General features: G+C 39.2%; 1 protein-coding gene across 1 annotated transcript in view; it reads left to right on the top strand.

Annotated features, from left to right (window-relative positions):
* The window catches only part of SH3GL3 (SH3 domain containing GRB2 like 3, endophilin A3), a 42,784-nt gene extending 16,019 nt beyond the window's left edge, over window positions 1-26,765 (top strand). The window contains exons 2-9 of the mRNA XM_058846716.1: window positions 12,270-12,338; window positions 12,947-13,019; window positions 13,524-13,667; window positions 14,361-14,494; window positions 15,886-16,044; window positions 18,835-18,938; window positions 20,155-20,282; window positions 25,969-26,765. Of these exons, the coding sequence (XP_058702699.1) occupies window positions 12,270-12,338; window positions 12,947-13,019; window positions 13,524-13,667; window positions 14,361-14,494; window positions 15,886-16,044; window positions 18,835-18,938; window positions 20,155-20,282; window positions 25,969-26,174 (1,017 nt within the window). The 3' untranslated portion in view covers window positions 26,175-26,765. The remainder of the gene's footprint in view (window positions 1-12,269; window positions 12,339-12,946; window positions 13,020-13,523; window positions 13,668-14,360; window positions 14,495-15,885; window positions 16,045-18,834; window positions 18,939-20,154; window positions 20,283-25,968) is intronic.
* Window positions 26,766-27,074: the final 309 nt, after the last annotated feature.

Here is a 27,074-nt window from a genome sequence, read left to right as displayed (position 1 = left end):
TTAGACCTTCTTCTGGAAATAGTGTGTGTGTATGTATGAGATTTGCTCAGGTTTTGAGCAGGCCATACATCCAGCAGAGGTGGAGAGAAGTGTATGTTAGAACAAAATGAAAACTGAAAGAAACCTAAGGCAAAGAGAGGTAAGTGATCATGAGCAGTGAGGCAACTGAGAGAGAAACTAAATGGAAGCAGTGCTAGTGAAAAGAGACTAAAATGAAAAAAGAAAGGTGCTAAGGTACCAGTGATGAGTAAATGAGGAGAAAACATGCACAGCTGGCTTAATGTCTCTGTGAGAGAGAAGAACTTACAAAGCTTAGTAGAAATACTCAAGAGATGGGTGACAGTGACAGCTCTGCACTCCTGTGCTGCAAGGTGAGCTGAGCACACCCAGAGCACTGCCAGGAAAGCCTGCAGGTGAGCTGGGCGTGATACAGTCAGTGGCAAAGTGATTTCCTTGCTCTGCCCTTCCCTCCTTCTTGTTTCAGTTTTTGAGCACCGAGCCAAACTCTTCCCTTTCTCAGACTCAGAGATGATGATACCCTAACAAAGAGCAGCCTTTGTCCTGGTGTTTGAACCTGTGGTATTGATTTAACCTTGATGGGACAGAGGAGCATCACTTCTGCTGCCTCTCCCAGGAAGGCAAGCAGTGTTTGTACTTCAGCCTTGCACAGGGGCTTCAGCAGTCTTTAAATTGTTACTGGGACCCTGGGAACCCAGCTGGTAGTGGCTGCTTAGGGAATGCTCTGAGTTTCTACACCCCTTCTTGCCAGAGGCATGTTTCGTTCCAGCTCTTCTCCAGTATCTGAACTGTGATGGCTGGTACATTTTCAGGCCACCTCTCATCAAAGGCTCTGAAACTGGGATCTTCAGGCTAAAAGAAGAAATTGCAGAAAACCCCTTTGAAAATAGAGCTAAATTCAAATAGGTTCACAAATGAAATACAGGAATTTAAAATGCTAATGTTTTAAATAGGACTTGAAATTAAATTTTTATGGCACATTCAATATACCACCCTTTCAAAAGCAGTAATATCTGCCATGGTTTCCTTTAAAGTTTCATTTTTGCATACTCTGGCACTGGTCATACTGGTGAGAGGTGTGCCAGCTTGAGCTAATTTTGGAAGTGCAGAGAACTGGGATTTAAGAAGTAACAAAAGGAGGCATATAGTGGACTCCAGGAAGAAATCAGTACATTCACTGCAGAAAACAGAATGCGGTAAAAATGGGACTTCAGTGTATAATTTAATATTATTACATGTGCCTTTTAGTTAGGTAGGATTGCCATTGCTTTGCAAATAATCATGCAGTGTTTCTTTGCAAAAATTATCTTTTCATTTGCACTAGCAGAGCGCTGCCAAGCCAGGAGCCATCAATCTGAGCTTTGTTGTGCAAGTCTGCTTTCTTTCTAGAGTATTCAACTTTTTGTGTACTTTTTAAGCATCTAGCTCATTTTTGTGAAAAAAGTATTTGCTGATTTTCAAAATTCATAATCCTGTGTCAAATGTATTAGGCCACAGTGCTGTGGATCTTGCCATATACATTGTAGTTTGCAAGTGATGGGTCCAAAGATACACAGGTAACTCCATAGCCAAGCAATAGTTCAAATATTGGCAATTTCTGTAGTGTTCTCTTTGTGATAACTGTAGACCATACACAGAAGCTGCCCTAAACTGCATGTTCCCTAGTCATCAGTAGATGATTCTGTGATTTGGATGTATAGATTGATTAAGAAAACACCCACAACCTCTCCAGCAATTATTTTTGAATGTAAATAACAAAAGCCTTTGCTCTGCTGTGCCAGATGAAACTCAAGGACAAAACACTTCTTGAAATGAAGACATTAAGTGATAGTAATGCAGTAGTAGTAGTTTAGCTGCTCTCAGCTGTTTATGACTAGAATCTGAAATGAAACAGAGCTCATATCTTGGCAGTGTTGAGCCCTGTGTGCTTTTCTATGAGTCTCTTGGGTTAGACTCTTAAGAAATATTTACATGCCCAGATATTTAGATAAGCACTTGGTGGGGTGTTCAAAAGCATCCAGGTCTTGTGTGCACGTGTGTGTTGATTAATTCTGTCATTTTGAAGAAAAACTGCATAAAATTCAACAGGCAATAGCATTCCAAACACTGAGTTATTTCACAAATACCACTATGTTTGTATCTTCTTTTCCTATAATTTTTATGTTCTATTCTTGTTTTTCATTACTTGCCTATATTTGTTGAGGCAAAAGTTGTTAATCCTTGGGCCTTCTGACCTGCATGGAAAAGAATGTCCTTTGACACATCATTTTGCAGAATTTAAGTGCTATCACTCAAAAGTTTGAAAACTTGACCATCTAGTCATATCTATTTTAACATGGAAAATAAATATAAACACTTAAATTATAAAATTTCCCTTGCATAGATTGTACATTCATCTCTTAATTTTGGCAGCAAAATCTGGAAATACATTCTCAAAATAAATTCTATTCCCATAATAAATAATTGTGCAACTCACAATTTGTGTCCTGTAAACATAATTTGTGTCCCATAAACTTTCCCTTGTTTTGCCTGCTCAGAAATGCAGATAGAATATTTCATTTAAGATTGCATTCCTCAGAGCAAACAGTGAAGATCTGGAACTCTGGCATTCTCATTTCAGAGTTAGCAGTTGTTTACTCTGTGGCCAAGGACAAGTCAGTTTAACCCCAATTTAAGTGTTTAGTCTTGTACTTCCTCCCTTACATTAATGTTGTATTAGGAGCTTGGATATGTGGTTTCAGCCTGTATGAATTTGTTCCCCATGTTTCCTGAAGCATCCAAAGCTGTAGCAGCAGCTAAAAAGTGGCTTTTGCTGAGAGTAGAAAGTCTGGAATTCAGGCATGGAAAAGCAGCACAAGTAGCACTGGCTTGCTTTTAATGAGACACTTGAGACCTTTGGAGTGTCACAGAAAGAGTGAAGCTGTCCATTACATTGTGAGGATAAAATATTCTGAAATATGCTAACACCTTTCAAAGGACATGCTTGCTTTAGGGCAAGAGACAGTGCCCTTCTCAATGTGCAGACTTCTTTGTAAATCTAGATTACACAGTCTATATTTACACATACTTTGGCTGGATTTGGTTAATAAGGTTAATTTAAAAGGCTGCACGATTGTGTGCAGACTAGATCAGCTGGGTACAGGATTTTGAGTGTTGACTAAGGAACATCAAGTGCCCAACATTCCTTACCCTACTTAAAATTCTCTTTCTGGCGTAGACTTACTTGTAGAAAAACTTTAAGTGGTATCAGAACTAGGATTCAGTCTCTGCTGTTTCTGTTACTAAATTAATTTTAAAAAAACACCCAAACCAAGCCATATGTAATTTTGTGCCTAATTCTGGCAAAAAGTTGCATACAAGAAGTAAACTAGGAAGAGTACAGGAATCATATGTGGTAAGTTCTCAGTATCGTCGAAAAAATGAGATTTTTTTCTTTTAAACATATAGCAAATATCAAATTGATTAATAAATCATTCAGGAGGTGTTATTATCGACTTTTATAAAATACAGGACCATGTCTGGCATATTGGCCTGTTTTTACAGATGACTTGGCTGTCAAATGCCAGGTACTTCATCTTACCTAATTGATTGTAGACCTTTTCTGAGACCAAGAGGTGTTACTATATCTTTTGCTGCTTTCTTGAGAGATGATGACTTTCTAAAGTACATGCACAGAATTTTTCAATCTGTCAAGACCTTTAATATACTCAGGTCTGTCTCCTTTTTGTTTTCTTTTTCCTTGAAAAAGCAGGAATCGAAAACTATTTAATGCATCCTAGAGTTCCTGTCAGCAGAAAGAATTGCAAGGATGCTGGGAACTTAGAGCTCTGGTCAGACACCCACATCACAGACATTGTGTGGCAGATCTTTGTGTAAATCCCTCATTAGCTTGGTTAAAATGGCCACCCTTCTCTTTAGAAAAATTTCTGTTGTGATAATCCTCCCACATGGCAGAATCTTTTGTTTAGACTATGTAAAATCAGGCTGCTTGACTAATAACAATCTAAACTATTTTCTTCCTTTTTTTTTTTTTTTTTTTTTTTTTAATTGGATTGTGTAAGTCCTTTTCAAGAAAAGCCACATTCCTCAACCAGTAACCTCATTTGTCATGTTCTTGGGGTCTGTGCCTTTTCCTTTTTCTTTGATGGGGTTTCCCAAGCAAAGGCTGTTAAGTTGATTAAATTAATTTATATGTACCCAGTTGTCTTCAGCAGTCTAATTCATACAAGTTGATCTAAGTTAGGAGAGTTCGCACTAAATGGTACAGCACAACTGTTTATAAAAGGGTTGGAAGCAGCAGAAGTTCTTGCCTGCATAGGTATGAGTCCCACACAATCAGTGGGAAAGCAGAACCTCCAGCTGATGGGTTGGTGAGGGGATTTTGCTGAAAGACATCTTGGATGGTGAGGTGTGTCTGGATTGCCTGCTGAAACTCCTCCATCAGGGGTGAGTGCTGTCATTGCTCAGTCTTCCTGTATGTGCCAGGGTTGTCAGGGCTTTCTGTAATCCAGAATACATGGATTGCACTGTTGGAGCTTCTGTTCTGAGCAGAACGAAGCAGAAGTTCTGAGCCTTTGCCAGGGCAGTGCTGCTGTTACTCTCCAGCTGTGGATGTTCATTGATTCCGTGTGGGAGCTGCAGGCCTGACACTCCCTGCTGTCAATGGGCACTTTTCTCTGTGGGAGCATACGGGGAGTTTTGATGGACTGGGTCCATTCCTGTTGATGCTGGCAGCTGAGGGTTGGCTGTAGAGGTCTCAGCTGATTGCCTGGCTGGGCTTCTTCAGGTCATGCTGGGCTGTGAAGAGTTTGCTCCATGTTGGAAAGTAGATTGAATAATAATGCTTGGTGTGGAGCTGCACAGGACCCTTCAACAGTGAGGTCCTGATGCCGAGCTCGTGTTCCCCTGGCAGCTCAGAGAACATCTCCATGTGGGAAGGATGTGTTTGGGGGTACCCTTGGATCCCCCTTTCCAGGCAAGCCACGTTGCAAACACCTTTCTCTTCTATTCCTCTCTAGCTGGCGTATCCTTGTGTAACTCAGTTCATCTGTCTTCCTAAAAATAATATTCTGTCATCTTGGTGCTCCTGTTTGCCTGAGAAGTTACAAGTAATAAAGTAGTAGTGGGTTCATAAGTATTAGTGAGATAGGAATGTTCTTGTGAATATAAACACTCTGGCAGTACACCCATGCATTTTCTTAACTTTGTTTGTATGATTCAGAGATCTCTTGGTAGAAAAAGTATGTTTTCTTTCTTGGGAAACAGGCTCTTGAGATTCCTGGTGTCCTTTAGATGGCCTGAGTTTCGGTTTGTTTTTTCTTTTTGTGTAAAGGAATTTCCTACCAAAATCTGGGCTCTAAAAAATGAGATGGGGCTCAATTTTTGTATTTCATAAGTTGTATGAAATTTGAGAAAATATGTAAAAAATATTTTAATATTTGTCTTGGTGTGTCTTTAAATGTAACACATTTCTCTACATATATTTAAAATCCTCAATAGTTTACAAAAATAGTAATATTTTTTGTATTTTAATTTTGTTGGCTGCTGGGACGAGATTTGCTATTGGGTCCATCAGAAATCCCTAAGGAAGTTGATAGTATGAGCATAGTCATGAGGTGTCTGTGAAGTACAAGCATGTCCCACAGTTCTTTATGTTTCTACTTCAAATATCTGAGAATAGATATTTTCAGTGAAACATTAGGATGTGAATTCCTCTAACCATGGATGTAGTTTTCTGTAGTTCTGGTTCAGCTGCTTGTTATAGGTAATGAATTCTGGGTGAATCATCCAATTTTATGCAACACTTCTTTGTTTCCCTGAATTTCTATAGACATGTACTCTGCCATGGATACTGACAGAATGCTGCTTGAACTGTGTATCCTCAATATGATTATAATTTTTAATGTGTTTATGTCTCACATAAATTCCCAAACGTTTTTAAGTTTTATAATTATGTATGAACCGTTAACCAAAAGAGAAAGCTGCATTTTTTTAAATACCTGTGCACACACATTGTTAAATTCAGAGATATTTTTAGCACTTATGTAGCCATGGGAGCAATAACAAGTATTTGGCTTCTAGGGCACAGCTTCTTACACACCATAATTTTGATTAAATAGCAGTAGGACCCAATTCAGCTGCTTGATTAATTTTTTCAAAAAAATCCCCAGTTCCCGCTGCTGCTGTCAGAAATCTTTTCTACCATTTTGCCAAATGCTATGGGGAAATCTGTACCACTGTTAGCTGAAAGTTTAGTAGAAGAAAAAGTTACAAAATGCTTCATATGAAGGTGATGACACTCTGAGCTTGACACTGTGAGGTGCTGAGCACTCGTGGCTTCATCCAGGAAAGCACTTTAGTACCTACTGAGGATGAACTTAAATGATTTGGTGGAGGAGAGACAGAGTGCTCTGTATTTGTGTGACTGAAACATCTGCACTTTGTAGTAGATCTTTTATTTATTTTGGAGAGCAGAATAAATCTTTTTCCTTTAGAGTACATCAGAGCAAGAGAATTTTTGTTTTCTTTGAAAACACAATGTACTGAGGTGACTCCAGAGTTCCTGCCGTTGTTGAGTGCCTAACCTCTAAAATGAGGGATTTGTATTTTCTCCAAAGCATTAGGATAGAATGAGCTATGTTTAATTAAAAGAAGTTTAATTAAAAGAAGAGGTCCAAATACCAGTACACTTCCATGATTTGTTTTTTTTTCCTTTATTGTTGTAGGGGTATTTTAGGAGAAAATACCTATTTAGGTATATATTACTCATTTTCATTTGCAGATGATTTTGTACCCAAGGTCCATTTGTTTAGATCTGTGTTTGAAAATGTGCATCTTAGTTAAGTTTCTCAGTGTGGGGTGCTGCTTTTTCTTTTGAGCATCCAGACCTTTAGAAAATCTCCAGAAGTCAATCACAGGGCTGCCTAATAGCTGCCCATTCACTTGGTTGGTAAAGAAGAATATTTTATTCTTTTTTTTAAAGAATATTTTTCTATCATGGTGGCAAACTTCGTGCAGCTGGCGCTGCCAGTGTGTATTCCTTTAAAGGCTTGCTAAGATGCAAGACATTGAGCTGTAGTAGTTGTTGTGTAAGTGTTGTAGGTCAAATTATTGGTGGTCTGCAATACGTGAAGTAGTGGTAACCACTTTTTGAGTGTGAGAGTTAGCAATTTATATGAAATATAGCAATCAGGAAAGGAGAAAAACAAGTAATTTGCATAGCATTGTAGTAGAATTTGGAAGGACAAAACAGGGAATTACAGATACTTGAAGTTAAACTATTTTTGATCAAGAAAAGAGGATGAAATGTTGGTCTGTAATCTGATAGATCATTCTGGAAGAGGACGAAGAAGAAAATCTCTCCCTCCCCTCAGGATGCTGAATGTTGCAAGGAGATTTGACTTTGTCTTCCAGCTGCCTTATTCTTCCCTTTATTTATTACAGGCTTAAATAAGATCCTTGAGGAAGCTGTTAGTATTGTCACATTGCATTAAACCAAATCAAACACTTATGTGGCAGCAGGGAAATCGCTGGAACTTTTAATGATTTATTAAGAGAAGTGTAACTACTATGCGTTAACCATACTGGAATGTAGTATTTTGTACTAAGTACTGTATCTAAGATGTATTTAATGCAATTTTGCAGTTTGGCCCTGTTCTGTTTCTAGGGGAAACCTAGCCATACATACAGTTACATTATTTCCTGGCTCTCCATGTGTTAACTTTGGGATGAATCTATTCACTTTCCCAGTAGATTGCTTGCTTCCTTTTTAGAGAGAGAGGGAAATAAATTTAAAATCTTTTCATAGCCTTGGCTTTTTTGTCAGAATAAAAAAATCTAGGTTTTGCCTCATGGGTTTGACAGCGTGCATATTTATGACAAATGTAGGAATTTTCTACCCCATTAAAGTTTCAACAGATAATTTCAGCAGCTAGTCCTTCAGAACAAAATAAATGCTGTAACTTTGTAAAGAGTCATTAAAAGCCCTTAAGCCTTTAATAGAATCTGATACCTTTCATTCAGCCTTTAAATAGCATGGGCTGATTTCCTGGCCAGGTATGTACAGGAGAGTTTTGCTGGCCAGCCACTTCTTTCAACCATAGCTGAATAACAACAAAAGAACTGTGACTGTTCAATCCTTGTTAGTGAGTGTTGCAAAAGAAGGGCAAAAACCAGAAGGTCAGAGCATGTGTGCAAGTATTGGCTTGTATTATGAAATACCCAGTGGATATATTAAAAAAAAAATAGGGTAATTGTTTTGAGAGTTTTATCAGCTCTCTGTTGATCTGGGATATTTTTGGCAGCTTCTGATATTCAGTAGCCTTCTATAGTGAAATATGAAAAACTAGTGTAATTTAGTGGATATGATATACAAAGCATTAGTAAAATATGGCATTTTTCTGAAGCTTGTTTGTTATAATCCATATAACAATGGGGAAATGTACTATTCCTGTGCAATAGGGATAAATCTTAATGTTCTTAACATATTTTTTCAGTATTTTTATTTTAAATCTTGAGACATTTTTAGTTTAGAGTTTTGGTGAGCTGTATATTTTACTTTAAATTATGGACATCTTATGTTCTCTGTTCATGGAATCACGGAGTGGTAAGGGGCTGGAATGGACCTTAAAGATCATCCAGTGCCAAAACCCCTTGCCATGGACAGGGATACCTCCCCCTACACCAGATTGCTCAAGGCCATCTCCAGGTTTTGAACACTGTCAGGGTTGAGGCAATGCTTCATCTAACAAAACACATCAAAAGAAAATTATATTATCTGAAAAAAAATAGAATAACAAAGAACTATCATGAGAACAAAATCTCAGTATTAGATTTGTATTAAAAAAATACTCAGAATTTCTTGGAATATAAATGCCTTAGCAGATTAAATATTTAGTCTTTTAAGACTGTAACAAAATTGCAGGTTGCATTTTGAATTGTAGCTGGATATACAGAACTAACATAGAAATCATAATATCTGGAGGGGTTTCTTTCAAAGCCTATTTGTTTTATTCCACATTTTTATTCATATAAAATTCTACATAAGCCCACCAGAGACTTTCAGCTTATTTATAATACAGCATCATATTTAATTTTTCAATTTTAAAAAGAACAGTAGGATCTAGCAAGAAGTAACAAGCAAGGAGCATTTGTGTACAAACTGCAATGTTTCTTCAGGCAAAAAGGTCTCCTATTATATAGAGCATGCAAGTTTTACCACTGAAGGTAGTCTGCTATCGTATGTAACTTGAAATGAGAGCTGATTATACAAATGGCTGATTTGAAAGTATTTTCATGTTCATAATTTAGCTTTGTTGCTTTTCTTTTTCTCACTAACTCTAACATAAGTGTGATAGAGGGAGTTGAACAGGCACCTGACAGGAAGAAATCTTTCCTATTGCAGCTGTTAGGAGTGCAGGTTTTGATCCAGAGGAAGCCCAGTTAGCTTTACCAGAGGCAGCACTAGTGAAAGGCTTTAGCTTCTCACCTACAGTGGAATAGTAAAGAGGTGGTGCCCCCCTGGTGGGAACTGGTTTTTTTCATAGCCATGAATTGTGGCCCTGTCTAGTGAAATGGTGCTGAATCCATGGTGCCCAGGTTCTGAATATGGAGGTGAAGGATTCTTCCTGTAGAAGGAATTCCAAACTCCCTTGGAGTACAAACCTTGTGTGCTGGCAGCAGTTTTGTCTTTGATGAGGTGACTTGTGAAGCCTGATAGATATTGTCACATAACTACACAGCCCCTCAGCTGGGCATCCTCTATTTATGTTCAAAGCATTTTGCAGCTTGATATAATGCATGTAAACGATGCTCAGCAAATAGTCAGGGAACTACAACTCAGCAGCTGTCTCCTTTGTGCATCCATTTTCAATAATTAATTGGGTATCCTGTGACTTTTAATTGTGAGAAGGGTGATGCTAGTTTTACAGCTCCTAAATTCAGTATGATCAGAACAAAAGCTTTTTTGTTCCTAAATGCGAGACTAATACAGCTATTCCCAATTATACCAATATGAAATAAACTGTAGAGGTGTAAAATTTAATTATAACCATTAGAACTTTATACCAATTTTTACTGTTGGTAGCTCAGACAACTTACAGACTTTAAGGAATCATTCTTTATGGAGCGTTGTTTTTCAAAGGACATTAGAGTTTAGGACATTTTAAATATCATTGAAATGTGTCCTTGGGCCAGAAATTGCAGTATCATTAGTGTTTGCATAGAATTGGGAAAGCATGTTAACAAATTTTTTTTTTTTTTTTTATGATCAGTTCTTTTTTCCCCAGGTGTAGGTGTGTATTAGGTTGTCTTCAGTGTCTGTATGAAATGGTATCTGCAGATCCTGTGGCTGGCTCTGAGGAGTTCATCCACAAGTCACTGTAAAATAGATTTAGAATTTTATTATTGATTACACTTTCACAGTCAAGCAATCATGTTACTTCTTCAGGTTTATTTTTCACCAAAAATTCAATTTATTTTAAAAAAAATTAATTAAAATTTATTTTCCACCGAATGGATAATCTGTAATGGGGCTGCTACTGAATGTGGCTTTTGCAGCTTAAGTGTAATTCTCCCACTGCACTCAGCCTTTGAAAAGGGTTTTGGGAAACCACAGATCTCCTCCTTGCCTGCTGGGGAAAGAGGACATGTGTGAAGCTGTGGAAAATGGCTTGAATTTTTTTTTGAATTAACAGTACACAGAAAGGAGACAGAAACTGTTATTGTATAGGAGCTGCAGAATTCCTGATAGGAATTCCTGCTTTTCATGCTGCCTTGTCATGTACCTTTCTCCATCTGCTCAAGGACTCCTCAGACATTCCTGCAGAGCCCCAGGCAGTGTCCTGCTTTATGTGTGACCTCAGGTCACTTCTCTGCTGTCATGTCTTACAGCAGCATGATGACCCACAGGAACTCACTGGGACTTGGGCTTCTCCATCTGTTTTATCTGCTTTTGTGCTCGTTCTCAGTGCTCTGGAAGAGAAATGATCCTGACAAGTGTGTGTGCTGCTTGGCATATTAAGCATGAAGATTGTGAGTGCTGCTGTAAAGCCAACAGAAATAATTAGCTGTAGGTCTCTCTTTGAACTCACCTTTTCCCTTAAGCAGGACTGTTCTCTGACAGTGTGGTAGTGGTGATATTGATGCAAGGTCAGCCACTGCTGAGCTCCCAGCTCTGCTTCATCAACTCCTTGCTGCTTTTTGGCAGGGCAGTGTCCTCCCCCCACACCTGTGCCGTGCAGGCAGTGACCGAGAACAGGGAACCATTGCACTGCTCAGAGCCCTGACCCATTTTCAGGTTATGCAAGTCCCCAAGGCCCTTCTAATTCAGTGAGATGAATTCCCTTTTAGAAGGTGCTGAGGACAAACAAAATGCTTTATTTGGAACAGGTTTGGGGACTGGCAGCAATCAATGAGCTAGGCCTGGATTTCACACTACACTGTTACACTTTCAGTGATAAAAGCCAATTAAAACAGAGAAATGTTAGGTATTTTTGAAGGAATTTAATGCTGAATATGAGTTAAATTACTGTTGTAGTGGAGGGATGCTTTCAAAGGTTGTTTCACACTGGGTGAGGATCTGGCTTTCTTTTCATGTTGTCACAGTGCAGGTACCATGCACTGCAAGAAGCAGATGGCTGAGTCCTGCTCGGTGGCTGATTCCTGGCCATGATTTACTCAGTGAGGACCACAGTCAGGTCTGACAGCCTGGAGTTCTCACACTGAAGTCGGTTAACTTAGCCTTTCCAGAAGGTTTACTGAAATCCATCTGAAACTGGTGCTTCTAGTTTTTGATCATAAAGGCTCTCAGTCTCACAGGTGAGTCACAGTGAAGCATTTTTCACGAGTCTGTTCCTTTCACAGACTTGCACACAGCTCCAGCGGCAGCAGTGGGAGTTACATCCCTGAGCCTGCTGGTGCACAGGGCCAGGTGCTCAGAAGCACAGAGCTGCAGAGACACCTTTGGAAAGGTTCCTGTGGATTTACCTGCAGCCAGACTCTGTGCTGAAATCTGCAGTGTAGCTCATGCCAGTAGAGTACAAATTCTTCAAGCATGAAAAATCATTTGTTTGCTTGTTTCTTGAAGGGAGTGCTTCACTTCCAAGACTGTTTACTTTTGTCCTGCATTGTTACCTCAAATGGATGCTGGCTATTTTCTGATCTGGAGTCAATTCCTGTAACTCTCAGTTATATTTATTCTGTAATTAAATAAAAATCCCTTTTTTTTGTGTCTTAAATTTATCTTTTTACAGTTATTCAGTGAAAAAATAAGTGGAGCAGAAGGAACAAAGTTAGATGAGGAATTCCAAGAGATGGAAAGGGTAAGAAAAGTCACGTTATATTTTTCAATATTAAGCTATTACAGAATCAAAAATATTTCATGTTTCAAGTGATTGAATGATACTGTAGATTTACCTGGGGGAAGAAATCCTCTAATATGCTTCCAAACAGAAAGATAAAAGGATAAACAGAAATTTTTCCTTGAACCTTGTCAGCTCAGCCAAGGGAGAAGAGACATCCACAAAGGCTGTGTGAACAGAGGGTCAGGTTCCACTGATACCTCTCAACAGGAAAGTGAAATTCCTCCAAGAAGGGTGTAAAGCATCAGAAGGAACCTTCACCTGCCTGTGGGAGTTTAGAGAAGTCTGTGGTGTTAGTGAGGCTTTGTAAATATCACAAAGCCTTTGCATCTGATAAAATTTATGATAGGTCTGACTACTTGGGCCAGATTATCTCCTGGTAAAAGATTCTGATTTTTAGTTTAAATCCATGTTCAGAAATTTACGTTAAATTGACTGATGAGTTGTGTTGCAAATTAAACAATGTTGCTGGCAGTTTCTGCTTTTACATTTGTTATGTGGTTTTTTTATTTGTCCTTGCCTTTCTGTGTATTTTTAACATTCATAGTAGACTTATTTATCTTTTTCAGAAAATTGATGTTACTAATAAAGCTGTAACAGAGCTTCTGTCCAAATCCACGGAGTATCTTCAGCCAAATCCAGGTAGGATAGGAACAATAGGTGTTGGATTTTGATGAACATTATTTTCTTACTTGGAAATTAATTCTAGGTAAATAAAAGCTAATTAGGTCATTATTGTGAGGTTTCTGTGTGGAGTTCTACAAGGTTCTTCTAAGCAAGAAGGGGAGAGAGAGAAAGAGGAAGTTGGCTTTGGCTGTTGCTTGTATCTTGCATTTGCTTTCTGCAATATCTCTAATCAAGGCGCTCACAAGCAGAACTATTTAAAGGAATGTGAGTGTCGGTGAATATTTGCCTGGAGAAATGATGCTTTTTCAGTTGGGAATAAAAACTAGTTTCGTATGACCCATATTGTTGAATGGGATCCTATTTCAGCTTTGGACTATGAGGTACTGACAACAAAAATATTACCAGTCTGAGATGAGCTTTGTGACTTTGCTTTTGAAATGATTTATTGCTTTAAATAGATTAATTTTAAAACTGGTTTTATCGCTTTAAAATGTTTTTATTTTTCTATGCACCTCTTAGCATACAGGGCCAAGCTGGGAATGCTGAACACTATGTCAAAGATCAGAGGACAAGTTAAAACCACAGGCTACCCCCAGACAGAGGGACTCCTGGGAGACTGCATGATACGGTATGGCAGAGAGCTGGGCGATGATTCTATGTTTGGTGAGTTTGTGCATCTCCTCTGCCAATATTTCAGCATAAAGTCCTTTGCAAAGTATTACTCACTGACATAACCTGTGTAGTTGGCCACTGCAGGTAAGAGGGAAAGTTAAGTGTAGGGATCAGGGGGTGATTGATACAGCTCAGAAACAGAATGCTCCTGCATGTTTGTCTGCCTCTGTTGCAGGTGGGTTTGATAACACTGTTACTGATGCTGTCTGATCATCCCTATTATTAAGCATTTTAGTTTCTAAGTTGCCAAACCAAAACAATTTAGGGTGATTCTTAAATGCAGTTTATTTCTTTTAATCTTTATGTAAAAATGGCTATACTCAATTTGAAAAGTAAACTAAGGGAAAAAATTCTTGTAGGAAGAAATAAACAGTAGCACTGAATAATTTTTTTTTTTTTTTTTTTTTGTTTTCGGTAATGACCTATGCAAATACAGTAGGGAGAAAAAAATCTTTTTCCCCTGATATCTGTTGGGGAAAAAGAAACTACAAAATGCAATTCAGAACAAAAATCTTTTAGTTCCAGTTTTGTATAGAGAACAAGTATAACCTTGCATTATTTTCTTTTTTACTCTTCATGGGACTTCATTAGATACAAAGATACCTATTTGAAAGGGCTGTTTTAAAACACAAATTTTCTGCTTTTACATATCTTGAGATATAAGAGCCTCTTCTTTTACCACAGGCCTTGCACTGCTGGATGCTGGTGAGAGCATGAAGCAAATGGCAGAAGTGAAGGACTCTCTTGATATTAATGTCAAACAAAATTTTATTGATCCTCTACAATTATTGCAGGACAAAGATTTAAAAGAGATTGGGGTAAGTTTTCCAAAGTAGAGCTTCACTTAGCAATAATCAGAGTCAAATCAAACCCTAGTTCCCTGAGATATTTTCCTTGAAAGCAATAAGGTAAATAAATTTTATTGTAATAGATTTTCTCTCTAGCAGAACAGTGATAAAATCTGCTTAGAATCAATGCCTGACTATTTCTCCCTTGTCTAACTTACTCAATGTGCTATATTGCTTACAATATATGCAGTACAAGTATAGTGAAAAGAATTATATTCTTTATTTTTCTGCTGTTTAATTTTAATGAACATTTTTTATTAATGCTTATGAACACATGAGTGGGCTGTGATTTACTGCTAGTGATTATCCTACCTTACCATTTCTGTCAGCCTAAAGCTGTTTATAATGGAGAATTAATATAACTGTTAAAAAAGGCTTTTCAGGGCAAACACAGAATGATCTGAATAGTGTCATAAAATGTTGAAGTGCCATATGCCACTATAGGAAAAATATAGGACACTACAGAACACGTTTTTAACCTTTAGAGTTAAGTTTTTCAGTGTTTTTGTTTACAATGGGACAATTCAAAGAAATCCAGGCAGTCTTATTCTGAGTCTGTTGATTTCAATGGATTTGGGTAATAAGCAAGTTAAAACCCTAATGAAAGGCAGAAATTAAAGTTATTTTATTTGTTTACACATAAATGAATGTTGAAAACACAGTGAAAAGGTAGCAGTAATGTCTGTAGCTGTCTCCTTTGAAGCATAGCTGTTTTCAGTTGTGTTCTTCTGAACTGATGAAAGGAAATTGTTTGATGTTAGCTTTAATGAGCATTTTGTACTGTCACTTTGAGTCCATTCTGTGAGTCTGTCAGTCCCAGGATTTTTGGCAACAGAAAAGCTTGCCTAGTTTTATCAGATAGAAGTGTCAAGTCGATATCTAACAAGGACAGCAAGAATACATGATATGTTGGAGCACTGCTTTAGGAGGGGAATATAACCCTTTAACTTTTAGTTGTCATATTGCAGATAATTCAAGACGTAAAATTGAATTGCATGTAGAATATGGGAACACACAAATATTTAGGCTGGATCCTGCATCTCTGAACTGCTCAGAGAATCTGTACTGTTGCACATTTAGTGAACTCCATGAGGTGGATTTCTTAAGACAGGTAAATCAAGGTTTTCAGTACCCCAAGTGCTACCAAAGGGCTCTTTATTTAAAATTTCATTCATGTATGTGGCCTTACACTTACCTGGTGCTGCCTTGGGTCAAAGGGATGGACTATACAAGTCCCTGAGCCTTCTGTTTCTTTAAGTCTTCATATGTTTGCATCCATCACTGGTATTTCCTTAGATCACAAAGTGTTTGTTTGGGCATGTCCCATTTGGTCCTTCTCATAAATGTTCTGTCTCTTTTAGCATCACTTGAAGAAACTGGAAGGGCGCCGCTTGGATTATGATTATAAGAAGAAGCGTTTCGGAAAGATACCGGATGAAGAAGTTAAACAAGCAGTAGAAAAATTTGAAGAGTCAAAGGAACTGGCTGAAAGAAGCATGTTCAATTTCTTAGAAAATGATGTAAGTCTGTGCTGCATCTTTGTTTGCTGCAGTACATCCTGGAGGGGCAAATGTGTGGGATTGGTTAAAGCCAGTCCCATCCTTCACAGGACAGAAACTCTGCCTCATCCCACTTTCAAATCCCCTGTCCAAGAAGAACATGATGTACAGCAGAGAATGTGAGAACTCTAGAATTTGGGGATTTTTGTGGAAATACAGTGAGTCAGACAAGACGGCCACAGTGGTCTCAAGTAGGACTAGCTAAGAGTAAAATGAAGTTTGGTCAGTGAGAGGGTGAAGGTTGGGAAATTGGTACAGGCAAGACTTGCTGCTGAAAGTATAAGCAATGGCATGTACCCTCTGAGCTTTTTGAATTTTAGCTCACTTATAGTCAAAACTTCATTGCTGATACGGAGTCTCTGAATGATTTTATCTCGGAAAATCATTACTATTACTCCTTGGCTCTGCAAAGTCCATAGAGTGAGTTTGTGGCTTGGACTCAGGTATGTGGTCTTTGGCTCAGAGTCCAAGTCCATCATAAAATTGTGTCTGAATATGGAGCAGCTGTGGCCATTCAGGATAATCCTCTCTTCTGTCCACACACAGAGGAATAGGGGGATGTGCTTTCCCCTGCGTAATTATGGGGGTGTAGGAAAAGAGAGCTGGGCCTATTTGGGCCTATTCCAAAGTTTTCTCTTCTCATGTGGATGCAGCATCACAGAAAACACACAAAAAAGTGTGCTGTCTTCTGTTAGCAAACTGCAACAGTGAGGAGCTGTAAAGTGGGAATATTTAACTGCAAGCAGCTTCTCTCTCTATGCACACCCAGTTATAAAGCAGCCTGTAGCTCCTGAACTGTTTGTAAGTGGGACACATTTGTTACAGCAGTGTATAGTGTAAGGCAGTTACCCCTCTTGCTGTTTTACCAGTGTAAGTTAATGAGGGCAGCAAAAGCTGGAACATGCTCTTATCAACAATTTCAGCAGTGTTCCACTGTAGGCTCTACCAGTTGCCTGGTTGCAGTGGATGTGTGTTTTAGAATTCTGTCTTGCAGGGGCAGCTGAGAAAAGTTTCAGGTACTGTTTATCATTAGTCAGAGCACCAAACTGAGGATAAAAGAGGACAGGAATTCAACTGTTTGAGCTCAGCCACCAGAAGAGGGATGAGTTACGTGTTCTAGTGTAAGCAATTCTGCCTTTGGGAGTGGGTGAACTGGATATCCCTCTGAAGTTTTTTCTGTACCCATTTCCTATTGTTTCTGTTTGAAGAAAACTGTGCTCTTCCCCTTCCATTTTCATGCTACCCAGTCTGTCTGTCCTCCCAGGACTTCTCATTACCGCCTTGTTGTCTAACCCCAAATGGTCTCACTATGTGTGCAGAGATCTTAACTGCAATCACTTCCTTCTGATCCTTTCCAGTTCCCCAAGTGTCTCCCTCTCTTGGTCTTCTTGCCCTGAAGTCTGTTCTCTGAGCCCTGGTTCCCAGCCATTTTGCCAGGTGCCTTTCCCAGGCTCAGTCCTGATCCCCACCTTTCTCAGGTTTTTGCACAGCCAGTTCCAGACCTCCCACATCGACACTGTTGCATGCACTTCTTATCAGATCCATCTTCCTGCCATTCCCACAAAGCCAGTCCCAGGTTCATCTTCCTAAGTAGCTTTTAGTCCCTCAAGTTTCTCTGGCTCTTTCCCAGCCTCTCTTTCTCTTCTAATCCACAGCTCCATATTTCTCCTGGCTCTTAGTTGTCTTGTTTGGACAGTCGTTTATCCATTTTCTCTGATCACACATCCAAACCCCAGGCACTCTGTGTGTTGTCCTCAGCTGTTTATATGACTCTCTTCTGACTGTGATTGGATTGTATCAGCTGTTGGTTTGGTTCTGAAATTTCATTTCTTTGTGCTATGTGACAGTGTTTGGCGCTCTTGGAGTCCTGGCAGAATTTTTAATGATCTTTTTAACTGAGTAAAAGCAGACAAAGTATAACACAAAACTGCCATGGTTCCATAAAACATTTGTAGAAAGTTTACTCAGATATTTTCTTATGATCCAATGTCTGAAGACATCATGATGGAATGGAAAGATGTCAGACTTCTTGGTGTCTGTCTTCTTAACGTTGTCTTGAGGAAGACAGATATCTGTTACTGCTCCATACCCCATACAGCTTGAACTTTTCAGCTTGTGTTAGGGGAATGAGATTATTTGTTACCTCATGAATAAAAATTTTTGTTTTTTCTTTCTCCTTCATATTCTCTCGTTCCTCATCATTCATATTTTTGAATGATTGGCTAATATGTTTTAAATCCAAGTAGATAAATCATGTTTCATTTATCAGTTTATAAATGCTGCCATCTAGTGAGGTAAGTCCAGATCATTTCAGAACTGCACTTTGTAAACATTGATAATAAACACTAATGGATCTGAGTCATAAGTGCTGTCACAGTGTAATTTCTTCCAGCATTGATCAGAAAAGCTCCACTTTCACCTGCTAAGGGGTCATGTCCTATTAAATGTTTTGGGCTTGGGTGTTGACAGACAGCTGGCTCAGAAGTTGAAAGCAGAAGGGATTTGCACATTGTGAAAGGAAATGACTCAAGGACCCAGCCCCGAGTTAGTGAACTAGAAGTTACACCTCAGTTTTGTTCAGTTTCCAACTGGCAGTTTCTTTGATAGACTCACATGTGCTCTTTTCCAATAACCTCTACAAGGTACTGTGGTTTTTTGAGATACCAGGTCTGTTTTAAATGATCTGTTTGTTTATCCTTCTGCTGAATGTACTACAGTGCCCTTACAGCTATTTTCCTCTCTGTCTTTCAGGTAGAACAAGTCAGCCAGTTGGCTGTGTTTGTAGAAGCAGCACTTGATTACCATAAACAATCCACAGACATTTTGGAGGACCTGCAGAGCAAGCTGCAAAACCGGTAAGATGGAGCCCCTCAGAAAATGTTGAACCCCTTTTGCAGCTGAGGTGCACAATGTTGGAAAGTCACTGAAGCAAGAGATCTTGTAGCACCACCTCCCAGATGCACATTTGCTGTGCTTTGTGCCAGACTGAGCTCCATGGCTTTAAACTCCTGCCACCTGGCAGCTTCCCGCTGTGCTGGGAGACTTTAATGTAACACAGGATCTGCCCAGGGAGCTCTGAGTGTGTGCAGAGTCTCTCCCATCTGTGGAGGTTAGTGGGGACAGCCTCCCTTTGTTTAGAGGTTTATTTCAACTTGCATGTTACGAGTTGAGTTTTGGAGGATTTGCTTGGAAGTTGGCCTGTTTTTATTGAGATTAAGGGGTATAACAGAATTCTGCAGCACAGTAAGGAACCAGCCAGCTGGCCAGGAACAGAGCAGTGCTGTAACACACGTATGAAAGGCCCAGGTATTTTGTGTTAGCCTGAAAAGAGGGAGAAATGCTGTCATTAGTGTGTTACTCAGAGAACCTGAGTGCCACTGTGCTGTAGGCAGTCAGGAAAACTGCTTGGGGGGCTCTCAGCTCAGGGTGGCCATGGCAGCTGTGAGCATGGGATGAGGACAGCTGTGTCTGCAGACACCCTGTGCTATCCCAGCTGGAGGGGCTGGGAGGACAAGGAGCTCTCAGCTGGGGCACACACAGCAAGGGGTACTGGAGAGTTTTGCTGGCTAAATGGTTTTTTCCTGTCTTCCCTAATAAAAAGGCCATGTGTGAGATGCAGTCCCTGGGCCTGTCCTGGATGTGTTTTTCCATATGTCATTTGCAGTTAAGCTTTCCAGGGAGCTCATTCCTGCAACTTGTGCTGAACTCAGTGGCAGCCGTGGGTGCTCATCACTTCTCAAACTCAGGCTGTTAAGCTTTATGCCTTTGTCAGCAGGAACAAAGTATTAAATAAATTAGGGACTTGTTGAAGTTCAAGTATTGCATGAGAATTGAGCAGCTTTTAGTAAAAACACACACTATCCCCAGAAAAACTCCAACCAATCAACCAAAAAATCCAACGCCATCAAACCAAAACACAAACTGACCAAAAGAAGCCTGAAACCAAAACCAGCAGATTTTCTTACTCTACCTTTCAAACAGCAAAGCACATAACCTGAGCCTGAGTTTTGTAAGTATTTGTTCCTTCTGTCTTCTTAAGTAAATCTCTTGCTGCTCTTCTCTGTGTTACAGAATAAATGTAGCATCTAGTCGGCCTAAGCGTGAATTTAAGCCAAAGCCTGTAATAACTACAACTCTGGAAATTGGTGATAATCAGCAGCACAATGGGATTGCCTATAGTTCTTCCATAAAATCATCAGGTGAGTCTGTCACCACAGAATTAATGTCTCTAGATGTTTTGCCAGATTTTTACTTGAGTTATTTCTTGTACCGTGAGAACAGTGGATCCATCAGGCATAAGTATCTGTACATCTGACTCCAGATTGTTTCCCAGATTTCAAAACAGAATTGTGAAGCAGGCTTCCTCTCAACAGACTCTCACCCATCTGTAATTTAGGTGTGGTATTCTCCTTAGTCTTTTAGGTCTCTGAATTGCCACTGAGGGTGGGAGGAGAGAGAGGGAGAGGCACTTGCAGAAAACAGTTCATTTGGTGCAAAGACAGATGCCTACAGTGGGTGTGTTAGATCACAGGCTGGAGTATCTCCAGGTGCTAATTTTTCTCCACAGTCTCAGAACATAAATGATCTGTACAGGATCTCAAATATTAGCTATGTAAAATTCAGAGACATGACTCTCACCCTTACTGGTTTTAACATCTTTACTGTCCCCTAAATCATGCACTGAAGTCTGTGCATTAATGAACAGAAGTACTTCAGGTACCTGCTGGTGGGGGCTTAGGACCCTTTCCTTTGATTAGGCCCTGATTTCACAAAAAAAAAAAGTAAATTTTTAAAGTTGTGCAAATAGTAATAACCAGTAATGTTGCACTACTTATTTACTTATTGAAATAGCTTTTCCTCATCTCATGAATTAAAATTATGTTGCCCTGTCTCCTTAATAGCTACATTGTATGATGAGATGAGCCCAGTTTAAAAACCAAACCAATAAACCCCCCCAAAAAAAACAAAAAACCCCAAACAAAACCCATATGACAATATGCAAAGAAAAGAGATTTTCTTCTGAGATTTTTCTAGAAACATTGTTTGGAGGGAAAATAGAGGAGAAGTAGTAAGCCAAAGGTTCCCTTCTGTGCTTGGCATGGCATCTAGGATCTTTTCCTGAAGGTTTGTTAGTTTGTTTTTTTTTTCCTAACTCTCCAATTTCTTTTTCCCTCCAGTCATGTTCCTTTTTTAAAGGTTGTTGGGAGAGAAATGAGAGAACTAAAAGTGAAAGAATAAAGCTTGGAGCTGTAACTTCATGCTCCTTCTAATGTCTTCAATTTTCTTGCACTGAGCTAGAAGAGGAAACCATTAAACAATCCATACTGAAGGGGATTTGTAGCAATTTGGCAGCATAAATCCCAGTGCAATCTAATTCCTTGATTTGTTTGAAGTTGCTTGTGCTGCCTGAATGCTAAGATGAGCTTTTGTGTTGCTGTCAAATGTGGGATGGAGGGAGACAGCCCCCTCTGCACATTCTCTCAGGTCACACTAGTCATTCCTAAGACTTGTGACACAAGGTCGCATTTCATCCAAAGCACTGGAGATGTTTGCAGGGATCAGTAACCTTGGTAGTTTCATCCAGCACATCTGGATGAAAGTAGCAAAAACATAGCAGCGTTATTAAAAATCACCATAAAACTTTTTGGCCCTATCAACTACTTACCAAGTTATATAGGGGTTTCTTTTGCCTGTTTTGCATGTGCAGGGGAGAAAGGAGATTCAGATTCAGTGTTTGTATATAAACTAGTGTGTCAAACCACATTACAGTGGTTATCATTGCCATCCAGCAGTTGTTCCAAGATGTCCTTTAAGGATAATCAATCCTGCCTTTGGGAGAAAGACAGATGATGACTTCTCCAGGTTGCTTCCAGCCCACTTAGTTAAAGGGAAATCTCAGCTGAAATTCAGTGAAAACAGAAAATAAATGACCCCTGGTCACTAAGATAGGGAAGGAATGAGGCACTTCCACTCAGTGGCTCCATTCATGGACTGTTGCACCAACTGTTTCCATATCACTGAATGAGAGGTGGTCACTGCTTCACTCAATGCTGTCAGAATGGAAAAGAAATAAAACCACCATAAAAGAGATGACAAGGAGAAATAGTATATATGTACTAATTGTTGCCATACTGAAGTGTTACTAATAACATTAGAAAGACAATGTATGCCTGTTTTTTTCCTCCTGAAAAAGCTGTGGATGCTGTACTTACCTCCCCAGCAGGTACAAATCATCACTGAAATCACTGTTCGTTCTCTTTTCTTTTCCTACTCCTACTCAAATATTGTCCATATGCATATTTGTGAACTGCAGTGGGCTCAATATGCCCTGCTCATAAATGGGAAAACCTTTCTGCCCCTTTTTAAAATTGGAATCATGAAACAGATTTGATTTTTTTTTATTATCTGTGATTTAGAAATGAGAGCCAGGCAGTTCTAAGCAGAACTGCTAAATGTCTTAAAGTCTCCATGAGATGGGGAGATAGCATTATAATCACCTTCTTTTTTCTTAGGAAACTGAGCTCCCCATCCTACACAAACAAGTACTTCCATGCTTCATTTTCTCTGCTTCCATATTGACCCTATCTAAATAAAGATCTTTCATTTCTCTGACACTGTCCCTCAGGGTAAGTAGTGTCTTTGGTATTCAGCAAGGTGATCTGCAGGACAGGTCAAAGCAAGATGTGACACATTCAGCACAACTACCATGGTACAGTTCTGAGCATGGAAATTACTTTTCCCATGTTCCACAAAAGTTTTTCAACAATCAGCTTCTTGGACCAGAATTAGTGTTTTCCTTTGTATAGTCTCTAACATGTGAGGATTATTTACTACTTATGACTTGCACACATTTGCAGGGCTACACTCACATAAACTTAATTTTTTATGTTGTTGTGAGTTATTTGGCTGCTTCGAGTAAATGCAGATAAAAAAATCTCTAGTTCTAATTCATTGTTATCCTCATTAACGAGCTGCAGCTGTGAGCATCATCTGGCTCATTTTAGAACTCTTTAATTGCTGTATTACATCATGCCTTTCACTCAGTTTGTTTGTCAGGTTTGACTGTGATATGAAATATATGGATCTGGTTGCCACATGCTGGAATTTAACATAAACATCTAAGTGTTTACTCACTTCAGCAATGAGGGAGACTGGGATTAATTATCTTAGCAAGCTTCCAGTTTGTGATTATTAAAGTACAGTCTTGCTACCTGATGTATACAGCATGGTATAGAAGGCAGAATAGATGCAGATACAGGCAATAGCACACTCCCTTTGGGGAAAACAAACAAAAACCCCAAACCATCATTGAATGGCATTTTGGTTCCATCCTGTAACACTCCAGGAATCACAGACAGCTTCTTGCTTACCCTGATTATCTGCTGTCCAGATCTGAGTGGTTTGGAAATTAATGGCAGTTCTTTTGACTGTGACAGGGAAGTAAACTGGAGAAATAAAGGAGGTGCATATGGAGTTGCAAATTAACATAAACTCTGTTGGCAGAAATAGAAGAGTGCAATTTATTTAGCTGAAACCCCTGCAACATTTGTGCAAGTAGACAGCAAAAGGCTGGAGTGGTGCCAGCACTTCTGTGATGTTAAGCAGTGTGTGTTGCAGACTGTCAGGCAGTGCTGCCCCCTTACCTTTGTCAGGGAAGCTTTGTCTCATTGGATTACACAGTAGCAGCAGCTGCTTGACTCTAATGAAGACTTTGACTGATCCTGCAGCCTGGAGTGAAACTGGTTGTGCTGGCTGTGGCCATTATTTAAAAACCTTTCCAGGCTGCCAGACGTTTCTTTGCAGTTCTTTGGAGCTTAAAATGAACCAAATGTGATCCATCTCAGATCAGGTACCTCACTGTCAGAAATTAACAGGCTTGCAGTAACAGATTAGCCCCATCAGAGCAGCTGGTGAAGGTGAGGAACTCTGTCAATTTTTGCGATCGCTGCCTTCTGCTGTTGACAGTTCTGGAGAGCTGGTACCAGTTCTACCGTGGCAAAGGCTGAAAGTAACTTGGCTATTTTTAAATACAATCAGTCCATCTTTGGTTTTAAACATAAGTCCATTTTTGTTGGGCAACTGGCTCATCATCTCTTTTGGACTCTGCTTGGAGTCCTTTAGCAAATATATGACAACCAAGCTTTCACCTCTACCAGTGTATTAGAGTAGCTCTAATTTAGTGGGTTCTTGTAGGACTTTGTCACTACCCTGAGCCTTCCACTGGGAGAGGATGAGTCTGACATTGTGACAGTGCTGTTCTGGGAAGGTTTGCTTAGTCTCTGTTGGCACTTCTCTTCCATTGTTATAAATAAAAACTCTCTTCTGTTGCTATCAAGGGTAAAATGTACCCACAAAAGAAAAAAGCAATTCCTGCTTTCCAGTTTTAACACCAGATATTGCCCCCAATTGTATTATTGTCAATTAAAAAGATGCTTTCACCTGCCTGTTCTCACTACGTGATCACCACTGGTTCTTACCTGGTTTCCTTTAGAGGCTTCTCCTAATTCCTTTATCTAGAAAATGCCCAAGCAGTTAGTTTTTAATAGTTTCCTATGCATTACCATGATTAACAGATAAAAATGCATTTTTGCCATTTTAGCTGTTATATCTGTATTGCATTATAAATTGCGTTCAGGTTTACCCAGTAAAAAATGATAGCTGGGAGTGTCAAGACTGGAATATTTGCATGTTGCTGCAATGTTCCCAATATGACAACCTGAATAATTTAAGTACTAGTGTTCTAGAAGTGTCATGCTATAAGGTGTGGTACTTCTCTTTACAAGGCAGCAATATTCGGTCTTTTCTCCCTTTCTTCATTTACAAATGTATTTCAAATTACCAGACCTGTACTTGGATACATTACATATGTTGTTAAAAAATCTGTTGTGGCTGAACTACAGTTGAACCAGGGGCTAGTCCTTGACCACAGCTTTGAGCTTTACAATTTGAACATAAATTATTCTAATAAAATATATTCTAATTATTCATAAATATGAATGCTACATATACATTGGAACCACAAATCCAAGCTAAATACCACTCCTCCATGAGAATATCTTTTAAAAAGTTATTTACTGCATTAACAAGATTAATGTATTTCTTTAATGTTTAAGTGTGATTTGGAAGTAAGATCTTTTTAGGATAAACAATATAATCACAAGAACAGCCAGATACTGTATCAGAAAACTGTTTTCATCCCTAAAATAATTTGACAGGTGCCTTTGTTCCTGCCATAGCCTTTGCCTTAGTTCAGATGGAGGATGTATAAGATAAAGGTCTGGGGCACACGAGCTCAGGGAGCAGTAACCCAGAACTGTCACTGCTCAGGGGAAGGTGGAAGCCTCACTCCTGCCAGGGCACATGTGGTGTGAAAATCCAAGTGTCTGCCTCAGGCTGCAGGGCTGTGTTTTTAGGATGGAACAGGGGCCCCTGCCCTCTGGTAGGTGTTCCCACAGGATCAATGTGCTGCAGTGCCATTTGTTTAAAGGATTCCTTGTCATTTCCCCTGTTGACTCTTCTGCTTCCTCAACTCTTGCCCTTCCGATTCCTCTGGCAGCTGCTTCACAGAGAGCACATGGGTTTTGACAACTGATTACTCAAACCCTCAGCTGGAAATAAACATCCTTTTGAGAGGGAAGGCAACTAGGAATGAAAGGAGTAGCATCTGAACTTAGGGGACAAACAATTATGCTTTAAACTTATTGTCAGTAGTCTTGTATTTTATATGTAGAAGCACCAGATGTTAATGAATAAAAGCAATGGAAAAGCTGTTGCTGTCAATATGACAGCAGAGCTACATTTTTGACCCCTTGTTTTGCGCCTAGTGGATGGTGGGATGCTGTGAAACTCAAATTAATGTGGTTGTTTTTTCTGTCACTGGGACAGGTTCTTCAGTGCACATGGATCAGCCTTGCTGCCAAGCTCTCTATGACTTTGAGCCAGAAAATGAAGGCGAGCTTGGGTTTAAGGAAGGGGACATCATAACTTTGACCAATCAGATTGATGAGAATTGGTATGAGGGGATGTTAAATGGAGAGTCTGGCTTCTTCCCCATTAATTATGTTGAAGTGATAGTTCCCTTGCCTCAGTGATTGTGTCATTTGAGCTGTGAACATGATTTCATGACTGAAATGGATTCACAAATGTTCTGTCAGTGTGGCATTCTGTGAAAGCCTTGCTGTTTGACTGACTTACTGACTTTTGTATGCGTCTTTTTAAAATGTATTTATTTTATATTCAAAAAAATTTCACCTTCCCTGATTTGTCAACCTGCAAAAAAACCCATACCCAGTTTTTTTGCTTTGTGCCTTGAAGATCACTGTATGAAGTGTTTACTGGTAGCTCACTGTTGCTCCAAAAATGCATTTCCTTGCTATTATTGTATGTGGATTTTTTTTATCTTTGGCTGCAATGATTTTACTATTGAAAACCATTTTAAAAAGTACTGTTAGTGAAGCTAACTGTAACCAGTTCCTAAGTTACTGATGTCATTGAGCTGTTTTCATCCATCACACCGTAATTTATTGTGCACAAGTTAATTCATCTTTTGCATTGTATGTTGACAAAAGGCAAAATGGTTGTTGTCAATATTAAGATGATGTTGTACTAAGTACAAGTTCTCAGCATTGAAAATTGGTATAATTTACTGATCAAACTGAATAAATATTTCTGTGGGATAAGAAGAGTGGTTGCTGCTTCTCTACTGCTGGTGCTGGCACTTGTTTGAGCAGGAGGCCACTTTTGCTGAACAGATCAGCTTTCAGTGACAAAAACAATGCCAAGTTAAAAAATACATGAATAAGGAAAGTACTAGTTTGATGAGACCTTCTGCACTGTAATTTTAATAATCTTGCCTTTTTTTTATTGATAGTTTAGCATTTATGTCTGTTAACATCTTTTTCTAGCAGAAGAGGGAAATTCCTTGGAATTAAGTATAAACTGCTCCTAGTTCCATAGGGTTTGTATGGGATTCCAGTGAGAGAAAGGGGTGA

This window comes from Poecile atricapillus, chromosome 11 (assembly GCF_030490865.1).
Source record: "Poecile atricapillus isolate bPoeAtr1 chromosome 11, bPoeAtr1.hap1, whole genome shotgun sequence".
NCBI classification, from domain to species: domain Eukaryota; kingdom Metazoa; phylum Chordata; class Aves; order Passeriformes; family Paridae; genus Poecile; species Poecile atricapillus.
The sequence above is the reverse complement of the archived record's forward strand: the minus strand, read 5'-3'. Positions and strand labels throughout refer to the sequence as shown.